Here is a 14808-nt window from a genome sequence, read left to right on the forward strand (position 1 = left end):
CAAAGGTTCGGGGTGCACGGAGGGAGCTGAGCTCTGGAGCTGCCCTGGACTGTGAGTGCCTGGGGGGGAAAGAGCAGGGCCCTGGCTCCCCCAGGCTCTGCCTGTTTGTGTCTCCATTGGTTTTCCCCTTGCAGCTGGTCGGGTTTTTAATGAATTCCCAAATCTCATTTGGGATCCAGAGCCGGGCTCGGAAACCCCCTCAGTGCGAGGCTGATTCCGCACATCAGCACTGGGCACCTCAAAGCAGCTCTGGGGGCATGAGCATCCCCATCCCCGAGGAGGCAGCCTCTTGCTTGCGGGGCACAGCCGCCCCTTTGACGTGCTCCCGCGGTTGTTCTTTCGTTCCTCGAGCAAACAATCCGGGTTTCCACAATATTGACCTTGGAAACCATCGTTTGTGCAAAGCATTCGACCAAGATCAACAGAGACCCCCTTGGCCTCTCCGCGGGGCTGCGAGGTCTCGCGCTCCCCTAAACCCAAATGGGGCTTGGAGCTGAGCACGAAGCCACTGAGGGCTGGGGACAGACCCTTAGGCAGCCCCAGCTGCAGGGCACGTGTAAGGATAGGAAACCACCCCCCCTCTGCCCTCCAGGAACTGCCAGCCCAGCCCCTGTGCCTGTTGTAAGAGGGGCTATCGCATCCCTGAAGTCCTGCAGCTTCCCAGGCTGTTAAAGGAGAAGCAGGAAGGGGGGGGGGAAGGTGAAGGAAGGTTCAAAGGCCTGCTGCAGCTCTGGGTTTTTCATCTCTCGTTAATCTCTGCAAGGCCTGAGGCAAAGTCACCTTTGGGTCAATACTCAGGTGTTTTTATCTGCCATCCCCATCTGCCCTCAGCTGCTCCCCATCCCATCCCATCCCATCCCATCCCGTCCCATCCCAGCCCTCCCGATTAGCGGGTCACAGGGCAGGGTGTTCAGGTGCCTGGGGAATCTGGTCCCCCCCCCCAGTTCAAGCCATGCTCTCCCACGGTTAGAGGGCCAATCCTGCACCCCAGGACTGCTGTGTGCCCAGGGGTGCAGGGATGGGAGGAGGGTGCTAAGACTGTGCATGACCCACGCTCTGTGTGCTCCAGCACCCTGTGGTGAGCAAGCATGGACCCACTGCATGCCTGTGGAGTGAAAGGGAGGGGACATAAAGGAACAAATCCACCCAGGGCTCAGCTCCTTCACCTCCGAGGCTTTTATTAAGGTGTGCAACATGCCCACGAACACATGCTTGGGATAACAGAACACAGGCAGCAGGCACTGGATATGAACAAGCAGTGGTAGCAAAGCAGTGCGGGTGCGATGCTGCCGGATCCCTCTGGTCCCCAGCACCGGGTGCAGTGGCCAGCACAGGTTGCTTTGAGCCCAGGGTACCCCTTGCCACCACAACGTCCTTTTGGAAGCAGAGCTCTGCAGATCTCAATGTACCCACAGGCTCGGGCAGCAGCAGAGCCTGGCCATGCCCTGGTGTGGGATGCAGAAGGCTCGGTGCAGCCCTGGCCCTACCGGTCACAGCCTGGCCATGGCCGTTTCTTTGTGGTGCAGCAGCATCTCGTGGCCGGTGGAAGCCGGGACCCTGTCCCGGTGAGGATGCAGCCACCCCTCAGCTCCACTGCGAGGGCAGGAAGAGGTCTGGGACCTCAGCACTTCCTCATCGCCCTCCTTTTGCAGGTGAGAAACAAAATCAGTGCCTGGCTTTGCACAGGGGCTACAGGCAGCAGCACGGTCCCCTCCATACAGCGAAACCACCCCACTGCCGCCCCATCCACTTCAGCAACTTCAACAGAACGCATGTCCTACTAACAGTTAAACACAGCAAACACAGCACCTCCACTGCAGTCTCCAGCTCTCTGTATTCCGTACGCAGTCCTCACTGGGTAAAATGCAGAAATGGATTCTCTTTGCTTCCAAATGATAAATTAACATAAACACCAACAGCACAAGTTTGCAAGCAGCTTCCTGACCATGCACCGTGTTAAAGCATCTCCCACGACAGAGATGTGCACCTACACACTGCCTGTAAGGACAGTTCGACATTCCCTCCTCCCTAACACTGAATTAAACCAAAAGAACACGATTTGAACCCAGCATCCTGAGGTCACTTTTCAGAACCAGGTTGTTTTTTTCTCCCTCTCCATCTCTCTGCAGGAGTTTAGATCTCATCTGCAAAGCTTTCTCATGTGCTTCATTAACCAGTGCACGCAGGCGAGTCCGGAGGAGCAGCTCAGGACGCCTTGCCCACACCACACCACTGTTTCTGTACATGCACGCTGGTGTGAGTGTGATGAGGGGACAAAGTGAGCTTGTGCTGGTGGCCGAGCACATGCGGAGCTCTCTGCCCAGGTACACTGAAAAGCTCTGCTGCCCTGAAGCCCTCGAGGTGACACTGCACGGGGCTCACCGCAGGGCCTGTCCCAGCACACGTCCCGGGCTCATACAAGGGACCACAAATGAGATGTAAAAGATGAGCCTCATCGTGCTGGGCTCAGCAGACCCCAAGGTCCTGAGGTCCAAGCCGCACGGTCCCCAGACCAGCAGGACACGGAGCAGAAGGAAATGGATTCCCATGCAGAGGGAACGTTTGAGGATGCTCAGCTACACTGGAGAGAGACGGGAAGGACAAGGTGGGTGCCCTGGTGCCCAGCAGCACTCCGCACTGGCACGCAGCACGGAGATGCCACCAGCCGGGAGGGCACCAGTGGCACCTCATGGGCTGGCGGCGGCGGCACCGGCAGGGCACGCGGGGCCGTGCTGCATGCAGCGGATGAGCTCCTTGCGGTTATCCAGGATGGTGTCGAAACTCTCCTGCAACCGGTTCTGCTGGTCCACCACCTTCTGCTGGAGGCCGTGGATCCAGCGCAGCAGGGCCAGGCGCCGGTACATCACCAGCTGGATGTGGTGCTTCTCCTTCTCCCGCTCCTTGAAGCGCTCCTTGTCCTGGAGGTGCTGCACGGCCGCTGCCAGCACCGGGAAGAGGGTCCCCTGCTCCGGCTCGGACACCCCTGCCTGCGGTGGGCTCCTGGGGACAGGGACAGAGGTAGGAGGGTCCCAAGTGCTGCCGCAGGCGCTGTCGGGGCTGTCGATGCTGAGGGAGCTGCTGCCGTAGCCATTGTCCTCCACGGGGGAGCTCGGGCACTTGCCATAGCCCCCGGCTGCCTCCTCGCTGCCAGCGCTTTGCCCCCCGGCCCCACCGACCTCCGCTCCCTCGGGGGGGCTGCGCACCCCCTGCTCGGGGGGCTGCGGCCGCGCGGCGCCCAGGCTCAGGGGGGTGTCCCGGGCCCTCTGTCTCCGCGTTAATAACAGCAGATTACCCGATGGATTTGCCGTGTTTTCGCTCCGCCTGGAGCTCTCCCCGGGCGCGGAGCCCGGCGCTGCCCGGCTCCAGTTCTCGTTGCTGTCACACACCTCTCCCACGAAGTTGGAGTTGGAATCCTGTCCATGCCCGGCCCCGGGGGTGGCCGTGTCCAGCGCTGGGCCCCCCCGGCCCTGCCGGAACGGGGCATTCGCCGCAGGGCAGACAGCAAACATCTCGCTGGTGTCCTGCCTGCAAGAGAGATGCGGAGCCCTAAGACGCCTGGGGGTCCCCGGGCTGGCACAACCAGCACTGACCGGCTGCAGCAGGAGCAATATTCTCTTTATTTGCCTCTCTTAATGCTGCTGGACCCAAGTCACGGGCTTATCCCTTCCTGGCGTTTGGCTGCTGCTCTCAATGTGTCCTCAGGCAACATCATCCAGAGGTGAGTTCTCACCTGATGCTAAAGCCTGAGGCAGGGTCCCATCCACCCATCTCTCCTCCAGCCAAAACTCAGGCTTGCACAGCTTCCCTCGGTTCCTGCCTGAGGGCACTGCCAGCACGCTCTGCTCCAGCAACATCTGAGCTCCAAGCCCCTGTGTCCAACCTGGCCTTGAGCACTGCCAGGGATGGGGCAGCCACAGCTTCTCTGGGCACCCTGTGCCAGCGCCTCAGCACCCTCCCAGGGAAGAGCTTCTGCCTAAGAGCTCATCTCAGTCTCCCCTCGGGCAGGTTAAAGCCATTCCCCTTGGCCTGTCCCTACATCCCTTGTCCCAAGCCCCTCTCCAGGTTTCCTGCAGCCCCTTCAGGCACCGGAGCTGCTCTCAGGTCTCCCCTTCAGGAGCCTTCTCTTCTCCAGGCTGACCCAGCCCAGCTCTCTCAGCCTGTCGGAAGGGATGTGCAGATGCACCGGGGCACGGTACAAACCCGGTCCCATCCCCTCCGCCCTGCACCCCAGAGCTGGGTTTGGGGCACACCCTGCGGCGGGCAGGATGCCCAGGCCAGGAGCACGCAGCCCTGGAATCGCTGTTTGCAAGGATGGCACCGGCGGGACGATGGCGAGAACCGGGCGGGGGCTGAGCCCACGGGCACCATCACCTGCGCTGCCCAGGGCTGGGGGCACCGCTTCAACCCCCGGGGCGGAGGGGGGGGAACCCTGCACCCGCAGCCGGCCGAGCCGCGACCCCGCTCCCGGCTCCATCCGCTCCGCCCGCCCCGCCCAGCACTCACCGGGGCTCGGGTCGCTGCTGCCGCCGCCGCCGCCGCCGCCGCGGGTGGGAGCGGAAGCGGCCCCGCGTGGGGACGCGTCACGGCCGCACTTCCGACGGCGCCCGCGGCCCCCCTCTGGCCACGTTGAGGGGTGGGGGGGGAACGGGGCTGCGGGCACCGCATGGGAGCGTCCGTGCTCGCCCACAGCGTCCCGTGGGAAACAGCGCTGCTGCCTGCTTGGAACGGGAGAACCGCAGAGGTTCCGTCCTGCAGGGGGGCATGGATGGAGCCCCCCGACTCCCCCCCCCCATGCTCTGGGGCTGTGGGTGCATCCTGTCACTGCCAGGACACCCGGCTGTTGGCATCCCTTGGGTACCCGCGTCCCGTCCGTCCCGTGACCCTCAGCTGGTCCCCGGGAGGACGAGGGGGGGGGGCGCTGGGTGCTCAGTGGGGCCTTTATTCCTAGAGCCGGGGTGTCCGGCCGCTGGGAAAGGGGAAGGCTCAGCGACATCAAAGGGTTCCCGCGGGGGTCACATGAAGCCCCATGAGCGCTGCAGGGGATAACGGGGCTTTGTGTGGCCCGGGTGTGTGTTGGGGTGGGGGGCACGCAGCGGAAGGCGGTGAGACCGGTGGGAGCCGGGGCGGGGGCAGCCGGGGTGCTGCGGACTCCCTCCGTTACCCAGAGCTGCCTCGAGCAGCGATGATCTCACCTCCTGCTTGGTCCACCCCATATGGCCTTCACCAGCATCCCCTGGTAGCTCTGAGGGGAACATAGCGCTGTCATCCCAAGGGCTCCACAGACCAAGGCCACCCCATCTGAAGCCAAGGGCTCAGCATCTCCCACCCACCCCGAGCGGGAGGAGAGGGGATGAAGGTGCTTTCAGGGTGCACAAAGATCCTCTCTGAAGCTCTGGATTGTTGGAGGTGGGACTGGGGTTGAAGCACGACAAACTGATGTTCCCCCATGATGTTGCAAGGGTTCAGAGCAGTGGAATAATGCTAATAAGTGATAAATAGGTTCTTTTAACTTCCCATCTGCCTGGCAGGCCCCTAGGCAGCCTCTCCTGCTCCCGGCTGCTCCAGCCTCAAAGGCTTCAACACCTCCATCAAGGAGAAATTGGTGGGGCAGGAACGAGAGCTGTAACTGGGGCGCTTGGACTGCAGCACTCCTAGGGAAGCAAAACCTTCCTGCCACACAGGAAAGGCAGAACCCGGCTCAGACGTGTCTGTGAATGGGCAGGAAAGAATCTGGGCGAACAATGGGCTCAGCTTCGCCCTGAGCTGAGCATTTGCTTCTTGGTGCCCGTTTGTGGCCTGGTCTCAAAGCAAAGCAAAACAGCTCTCACTGAGAGCAAGGAGGAAGGATCCATCCGTTCAGGGACCTTCTCCAGCTGGCTGGGAGGAGGTGGGTCTGACACGGGCCCTTTTCATCACGGACTTCAACAAGCAAAACAAAACAGGAGTCTGGCTCCTGGGGTTTGCTCCTCTCATCCCCAGGGATGCCGGTGGGGCCACTGCCTGTGGATGTGCAGGAGCCTGCTCCAACCTGCGTTGGCTCCGGCTCCACTGGTGCTGCTGGGAACCTCCCCAGGCCATGGCAGGAGCAGGGCTGGTGCCAGGGTCGGGGAGGGATCCAGGAGCGGCGTTCACAGGGGTCTGTCTCGCTGGCCTTGGTTTTACTGGTACAGCTCAGGTTCCGGCCAGCACCCCCAGACTGGGATTTGATGGAGACCAGAGGGGTTTGGTGCTCACAATGAAAACAGCTCCGGTTCCCTGCGAGCCAGCTGCCCCATGGACACTGCCAGGGGGGACGGCTGTGGGGAACCCCAATTTATGGTGCAGGAGAGAGGGGACGTGGGGACGTGGGGACATGGGGACGGCTGGGCTGAGCCCTTTGCCGGCAGGAGGAGGGGGAAGGTTTGGAGGTAGAGGGGGCTTAGTGATGGATTTCAGAGTCCTCTTCCCCTCCCCTTTCCTTCCCCTGCTTTGTTCCAGAAATAAATCAAAAGCTCTCCCTCCAGGAAATTAAAAATCATTTGAGCAGACTGAGGCAGGACCTGGGGCTCCAGGGCTGGATCCTGGGCGAGATGAGCACCGCGCACCTCGGGGCTCAGAGGGGTCCAGCCCGACCCCCCGGAGCCAAGCCAGGACTTCCGCACCAGGTCGGCTCCCTGGCACCCTCCCCTTGGGCTCCGCGTTTGTCCTCGCTGCACCCGTGCTCAAAGAGTTAAGGGTGAAGCCCTGCGCTAAAAGGAAACGCCAGAAGACAGAAGCGCCCTGCAGCGCAGGCGGCCTCCCCAGCGGCTCAGCTGAGTCCAATAAGGGAGGAGGGAAAGCTCCCAAAAAGCTCCCAGAGAAATGAAAGCAAACAGCGTCCTGACCCCAGCGCTGCTGCCCCGCCGCTGACTCCCCTCTAATTGTGAACACATTCGGGTAAAGGCAAAGGGGGGGACACAAAGGAGGGGCCCCAGGGAGCTGGTGGCTGGGTGGGAGCAGCGGGGCTCAGCACTGGGTCAGCTGGGTGAAGACGTGGCCATGGGGGATGCTGATGGAGGACGGATGGGTGCAGGGTTCGTGGCCGTGGCACATCACGGGCTGTGAGCGGGTGCTCCTGGTGGGAACAGGAGCCACTGGGACCATTGCATTGCAGGGTTGGGGCTGCAAAACCTCATGTCAGGAGGGCTGGCAGGTCCTCCTGATGGAGAGGGGAGGATGCTCTAAAGGGTTTGTGCTCTTGGCCTCACTACATGTAAAAGCAGTGCTCTTATTTTCATAGATCTTGGTCATCTTTGTAGGCTGAGGAAAAGGAAAGCATCCCCAGGCTGTGCAAGTGCTCCTGCTCCTCTCCAGGGATGGGCTGGCAAAGTCACCGGCTTTGAGGTGGGAAGCAGGAGCTGAGCATCACTGCCAGCCTGGCCCTATTCCACCTTCATCCCTGTCCCCATCCCATCGTGAGGTGCCCTCACATGCAGTATCCCATCATCTGCATTTCCCACAGGTCCTGCGGCCGCAGGACCTGGGCTGGTCCCTGCTCTACCTGTAAAGCAAATGGTATTTCAATCTGAATCAAAGGCAGTGGCAGATGCACTGGATTTGGTGAAAAATGCCAGGAATCTGCAGCCAGATTGGATTTCAGGGAATCCTGCAGACTGTTCCCACAGGGCAGGAGGTCAGAGCCTGCACCCCCGAGGATCAGCCCTCGGGATGCACCAGGGGGAGGAAGAGGAGGAAGTGGAGGAAGAAATGGGGAGCCCAGCAGGGAGGTGAGGGAGGGATGAGCCATTGGGGTAGTGACACAGAGCCCCATCACTGAGCCGCCTGTGCCGGGGAGCAGCCTCCTTCCTCTTGGCTTTCCCCACCTCCCCAAAAAGGGGTTTATCTTGTTCAGGGGGATGTGCTCTGCCAGGAGTGGGGAGCTGCTGTCCTGCAGGCATTGCCTCTGGGGTTCATCCACCGCTGAGCTACAGGAGGGGAGTATCGATGCTAACTCCAGCCCTTCCATCAGAGCAGGGCCCAAGAAATCACCATTTCCTCTTGGCCTGTGAATCACTGATAAACCCCCGACAGAAAGGTCTCGTTAGGAAATTGTTTGGGAATCAGAGAGGAAGGGGGGAGGACAGGAGCTCACTGCCTCGGGGGTGGCTTTGCCCATGGAGTCACTTCCCTGTGCTGCAGGACCCTGCCTCTGGGTCCCTGTGATTGCTCCGGCCATGGGCCACATCCCCAGCCCAGAGCAGGGGCTCCAAGCTGGCAAATCCGAATCATGGAATGGTTTGGGTTGAAGGGACCTTAAAGCTCCTCCAGCTCCAACCCCTGCCACGGGCAGGGACCCCTTCCACTAGAGCAGCTTGCTCCAATCCCTGTGTCCAACCTGGCCTTGAACACTGCCAGGGATGGGGCAACACTTCCACTACTATAATAATAAATAGTCCAAATAATAATATAATAAGTAATACAATAATAATATACTAAAGGCAGAAACACCAATGAATGCTGGATTATGGCTCAGTGTGTGTTTGGGTGTGCTGTTGTCCTCACCAAAACCTAACCATTTCAAGCAAAAGAAGCCACTGCAATGAGCCTCCCCTTAGGAAGGGCTGGTGTAAGTAATTTGGAAGGGGCTGGTGCATTGAATTCAAAAGGGCTGGTGGAACAGGACCTACACAGCAAACAATCCATGCCAGCACTGTCCTTGTCCCATGCTGGCCCCCATCCTGCAGCACAGACCTCTTGGCAGTGATGGGACCATGCCCGTGGATGGAACAGTCACGGCAGCACGACCTCCTGCACCCCAACTGCTGCACACTTGTCCTGAAAGAGAAGAGCTCTGCATTTGGACCTCGTAATGCAGGAAAACTTCAGGATTTTGAATTTTCAGTCTTGGACACGAATCTGATGCATTCCATAAATGCCTTAATTTATCCCTTTGTCACAACATTCAATAAAGGGCTTTATTTCAGCTGCCCTGCTTTGATTAAGAACTGTAGCAGATTCTAACCTGAAGGAATCAACTTATATTGCCTTGGTGGAAATGAAATGTTTGATTGCAGAGAGAACTTTGTGATGTGGAAACTGCTCCAGTGGAGAACTTCGAGCAAGCTTCACCCGGGACAAGCCCAAACATCTGCGAGAATTCACTCCGAGCAAAGCTGGCTGAAAACGTGGAGTTCTGAGGGTACAATGAAGTGCCTGCCCACGTTGCAGCCGGGTGGGACAGTGGTGCCCAGGCTCTGCATCCTGCAGGTCCGGCTCCAAGGGAGGGATGGATCCTTTCCTTTCCCTTTCCTTCCTTTCCATGGCAGGGTGTTTAGATTTCCCTAGGAGAGAGGGCAAAGGGATGGAAAACAAGAAGGAAAACCAAAATCCTGTGGGTATTTGGGAGCAGGAGCACTTTTCCTTAGGGATGGCAGAGCGGGCGGCTGGCAGCCGGTGCTTTTCCGTGCTAATCCTGGGCTCTGCAGGTGCCCTGTGCTGGATGAGGAGCAGTAGCACATTTTTGAGGTCAGAAAGCAGAGTTTTCAGCAATTAGAGCGGGACGCCAAGATAAACCCCTGCTTCCCAGCGGGTCCATTCCCATCAGCCATCATCCCAGCGAGACGGACCCCAGCAAAGGGCTTTCCTGGCGGGAACAGCCTGAGAAATGCTCTCTGCATGGGTGAAATTCCCTCCGCTACTGAGGTTATATCTCCGAACAGGAACCAACAATATCCTTTCATTTAGGCTCTAATGTGAACAATGTGCGCTGGCCGGGGGAGGAAGGGAGTCACTGCTGCTCCAGAGCCTTTGAAAGATGCAGGCGGGAGCCAAACCAGAGGGGAAACAAAACCCTGCAGTGATGCAGATGCCGGGACATGGGATCCAGCAACGCACCAGCGCCGAGGGTGTCACTGGAATGGGCCATGGTGCATGGCACGGGGACACACAGCGCACCAGGCACCCGTGCCCCAGAATGCTCCTTCAGGCCATCCTGGAGTCAAGAGCCCCATCCATGGGGGTGTGTTGCCCACTAGGGAAAATCACCTTTCTGCTCAACCGGCCTGTTCAGCCTCGTAATTACAATTTCCATAGGGCTGGAGGGTGCAGTAAAACACTTTTAAACTCGTTCCATCACACAGCTCACAGGAGGCAACGCGCGGGTCTCGGTGCGTAATTGATGACTGTAAAACCACTTTCATTTCCGTTTACTCAGGCGCAGACAAGACGAACACAGCAGGGAAGGGAGCACCCAGAGCCAGCACACGCGTGCCCTGCAGCTCCTGCCACTGCTGCTCCAGCACCCAGTGGTTGGTGGCAGCGTCCCAGGGGCTGCAGCCGGTTCGCTCCATGGGGTTTGCAATTGCTCCCCAATAGGGAGCTCTGCTGGCATGTGGCTGATGGCAGCAGCATCCCCATCTCCACACCCATCCCTATCTCCATCCTCATCATCACTCCGACCGCCATCCCCATCTCCATCTCCACCACCACCCTGATCTCCATCCCTGTGCCTGGTGGGGTGCAGCATCCCATTCCCACTGGCCACTCCAGTGCTATTCCCTCCTGAGCAAACCCCACAGGGGAACACGGGGATTTCTCCTGTTTACTCTCACAGTGTAGCCATTATGAATATTCACACCCGTGTGGGGAAAGCAGGCACGTTCCCTGACAGGGATATCAGTTGGAACATCACCTAATTGATTACATGGAAATTGCTCCTGGTGGAAAGGGAAGCCCTCGCCTTGCTCTTGGTGAATTAATTTAGCTTTTGCCATTCTTTGCTGTGCTCAATTAATCTTGTTAAAGTGATAGAATTTGAGCTCGCACTTCACACACAGGGGTACTGAGGAGGACCTGCCTCATAAGGATGGGTGGTTAATTAACGAGGGGGCTCCTTTATGTGGGATTGGGGTCCTGCCCTGTGCTGGCCATGGCCACGACATGCAGGACCAGGAGGTGCTCTCCCCACCGGGGATGCCTGGGCCACCGGGATGCAGGATGCTGAGGCGGGGATGCGCCATGGGTCCGGTCCCCAGCTCTGCAGAGACAAAGAGCATCAGCTCCTGGCAGCTGGCGAGGAGGGACATAATCCCACAAAAGTCCTGCTCCAGGAGGATCAGCGGGAGAGGTGAGGGGCACGCCGGCAAGCCCCCACCATGCCTGCCCCACTATTGACTGCCTAAACAGTTCTTTGGTGATTACAATGTAAATATAGCTTTTCATGGAGTAAAGGCCTTTTATGGGATCCACACACACTTAACCACTTAACCCCGGCGACAAAAAGAGCAGTGAATTAGCTGTTTAGAGGCTGCTCGTGCAGAAAAGCCGGCTCCTGAATAGGATTTGGGGATCTCTGTGTATCAATTGCTATGCTTCAGGGGCCCTCAATGGGGCTTTTGGCGTTCGAGCATGTGCCAAAGGGCTCGCATGGGTATGGATGGAGTGTCAGGAAAAAAAGGCAAGGAAAAAAGCAGCTGCTTCTCCTTAATAAAACAATGATTTATTCATTGCGACTTGGGGAAGGGGCAGGGGGGGACACGGGCAAGTGCCAAAGCAATGCTCCCCCTGCTCTGTGCCTGGGAGAGGCTCAGGGGCTGAGCCTGCCTGGGGAGCAGGGGACAAGGGGAGAGCAGCCCAGGTGGCAAAACCAGATCCTAGTGCAGCCTCAGCCAGGCTCTGCGGCAGGAAAGTGACCCTGGAAGGACACCTCCTCACTGGGCCACAGATGGGACCTCACTGAAGCCAAAGGGCTGACAGGGAGCAGAGCAAGTCAGGCTACAGCCCTGCTTTTAGGCCTGCTGCAGATGGAGAGATGGAAGAGGAAGGGAGAGGCAGGGCAGGAATAGGAATGATGCACCACAATGGAGTTTGACATCACCAGTTCCCATTGAAACTGGAGACAGCAGCAGCATCACTCACCCCCTTTCAACAAGAGTCATGGACAAATGCCACCCGCTCCAGAATTCTATAGGGTTTGTGGCTTTGGTGCTGGCTGATGAACATCAAATCCAGCTCCCCCAGCCCTGCTTTTGCTCCCTGCAGCTGTTTGGGGGTCTTTGCCAGCTGCCTTGACCCCATCTGATCTTTTCCTTCCTCTTCTTCTCCCTTTCCAGCAAAAAGGGGATACAGTCAGTCAGTGGCAGTAACACCTCAGGAGCTGTTATAGCTTAGATGCTGCAAGTGGCTTTTGGGGTGCTGGGTGAGCATGAGGACATGTGTGAAGGGTGCACATCTTACCATGCAAAGAGAACACACCTCTCGGGTACTGATCTCCCATCATCACATGCACGAGCATCATCAACTATTGAAAATCAATAAGCCAGTGGAAGGGAAGCAGCACAGAGCATGTTGCATGAAAACAGCCTTGAGGAGCAGAAAGAAAAATACTAGCTAAAAATGAAATTAATCTCTTGCAAAGCTGCAAGATTTGCTTCTCACCCACCCCCTCGCTGCAATCTTTTATGTCATTTTCTTTAATTACAGCTGGTTTAGATCTCTGCTGCCTGGAGAAGCATAGCTAGAGTTAGCCATAAATTGGGCTTCTGGATGCTACAAGAGAAAATACTAATCCCCAAGGACTGAACATCTGTCCACATGGAGTATGCAATGTTATAATTAATATTAATGACTAATAGTTAATAGAGAATGGAACTTTTGCTTTACAGGTCACCTAATAAACACAATCCTGCTGCAAGCCTCAGACAGAGCTAGTTTCCATGGCAGGAGCTGCTGGGCAATCTGGGGAGGGGAGCCTGCTCCAGGCTCAGCTCTCAGTGATAAAACAGGAGTTGGGGTGTCCTGCTCATGCAGGACCCCTCACTGCTGTCCAGCAGCTCCCAAGCTCCATGGCAGGGGGTTGGAACTGGATGATCTCAAGGTCTTTTCCAATCCAAACCATTCTACAAGCTCTTCCCTGGCAGGGTAACTGAGCAGGAGCAATAGCCAGAGGGGCCCAGGCATCCTCTGCACCAGCTCTGCCACCACACAAGGCAACATCTCTGCATCCTCAGTCCTGCAGGATGGGTTGTTTTGCCTCTCTGCTGTTACCTTTCCCTTTGTATGGCAGAAAACACTCAAAACTTGTTTTTTTATGAAGTTTTTGTGCTGTATTTCTGCACTTCTTGAATTACCTGCTCCATTTCAGGCAGACTAAAGCCCTTCCTGCCTGGTTCTGCTGCTGTTTTCTGTGTTTCCTTCTTTAATTACAGAGGACCAAAGGAAAAGAAACAGATACTGAAACCAGCAACAGCTCCATTCCAAACCCAAGTGCATGCTAAAGATGTTTTCATGAGCCCCAAAAAGGACCCTATTTATCACTCCTGGAGGAAAGATGCACCAACTTACCAGCAGGGTGAAAGCCAGAGAGGATAAATAATTGTGACACAGCTGCTCCAGAAGACGCCCTCCCTGCCCCACACTTGGAGGATGCCTGAGGGTCTTTTTGTCCTTTAACCCACACACTTGGGTCTGGGACGAGTGATTAAAGGTCCAGGACAGATGAGGTGCAGAAGCTCATGTGATAAGTGCACAGAAAACATACAGCACACTCTTTTTCATGTGTCCACTCCGAGATAATTTTTCACATGTTGGAAATACAGATGATTTTAGCCTGGGTCCATCTGGTTTCCCAAATAACCTGTCTATTTGATAAATAACATAAATTAAATTAGACAAGACAAACAAATAGTTTTTTTTCTCTCCCCCTTTCAGTCTCTTAGCAAAAAGGGAAAAAAACCCAACAAACAACATAAGGGGAAGAAAACATAATTCAGTGACTGCCTTGAGCCCCTGAGGAGCCAGGCAGTGGTGAAAGCTATGATTATAAACGTGTCTGCAATGTTAACCTTTAACACAGACCAAAGGCCGTCCCTTCCCCCGATTAATAAGTTCTCCTTTAATTTCTTCACTATCATTTAGGTTCCTAAGAGCTCATTCTGTCTGCACACTCAGCAAGTAATCGTGCATAATTAGGTTAGCAGCACTCCTCTCATCAAGGTGGTGAGTCTAGGAGCAGAGCTCAGATCCAAAAGACTTTATTCTTCTCATCTCTCATGCAGGAAAGGGAAACTGAGGCACAGAGGCGTGTGATTATTACCGCTGCCTATCTCAGATGAAAACCTGGTGACCTACAAAGATGCAGCCACTTTTGCATCTCCTGCAAAGCCAAAACCAAGCAGCATCAGTCCCAACTCTAACCTGTAACTGCAATTAGAAGGGAAAAGTACAAATTAAGTGGAAAGGAGCTCTTCCTTCAGCCCAGGACAGCCCCACAGAGGCTGCATCTGTGCAGGCTGAAATGCACCACTGTCCCAGGGCTGCGTGCAGGACCCTTCCCCACATCACCTCTCTCTGCCTCGACCCTCAGGCAATCCTTCCTACCAGCCCCAGACCACTCTTGGCACTTCCAGCAGCAACAGGGGGGATTTTTCTCCCCGTTAGCACAGCGGCATCACCGCAGTGCCAGGAGGGGGGAGCAGAATCAATACCTGAAAATGAGAAGCCAAAGCTGAGTTAATGTGCCAGACAGGAGGTGGGGCAGGGGCAGCCCTGGAAGAGCTGGCCAGAGTGATGAGATGGTTGGGAGCAGGTCAGCAGCAAGGGCCAGGACAAAACCCACAGTGCTCATCCCTGGTGGGAAGATGGAGTCTGGCACAATAAGCATCAGCAGCACCAACCCCTCTTGCTGCTGTGATTCCAGGTCCTACAGACCCTGCGCCACTGGCTTCCTACCACTGGACCACAGCATGGAATATGCTCCCATGCAAGTAATTTCTGGTGTGCAATGCAGTGCTTACCAGCATTTCACAAACCCAAAACTACCAAAAAGCTGTTGTGGAAGAAACATCTACTCTG

At 56.7% G+C, this 14808-nt stretch overlaps 2 protein-coding genes across 2 annotated transcripts in view; both read right to left on the minus strand.

The window, feature by feature from the left end:
* PSMB2 (proteasome 20S subunit beta 2) overlaps nucleotides 1-14808 on the minus strand; it is a 155802-nt gene that overhangs the window by 41885 nt on the left and 99109 nt on the right. The gene's annotated exons all lie outside the window — the stretch shown is intronic.
* Nucleotides 1162-4536, minus strand: CUNH1orf216 (chromosome unknown C1orf216 homolog). The gene is made up of 2 exons (XM_062620729.1): nucleotides 4504-4536; nucleotides 1162-3525 (listed from the first exon to the last, which is right to left on the minus strand). Exon 2 carries the CDS (start codon nucleotides 3507-3509, stop codon nucleotides 2688-2690), a length of 822 nt encoding a protein of 273 aa, XP_062476713.1. The 5' UTR covers nucleotides 3510-3525; nucleotides 4504-4536; the 3' UTR covers nucleotides 1162-2687.

Source organism: Pezoporus occidentalis, unplaced genomic scaffold, assembly GCF_034315485.1.
Source record: "Pezoporus occidentalis ecotype Australia unplaced genomic scaffold, CSIRO_AGI_Poc_V1 ctg223, whole genome shotgun sequence".
NCBI classification, from domain to species: domain Eukaryota; kingdom Metazoa; phylum Chordata; class Aves; order Psittaciformes; family Psittacidae; genus Pezoporus; species Pezoporus occidentalis.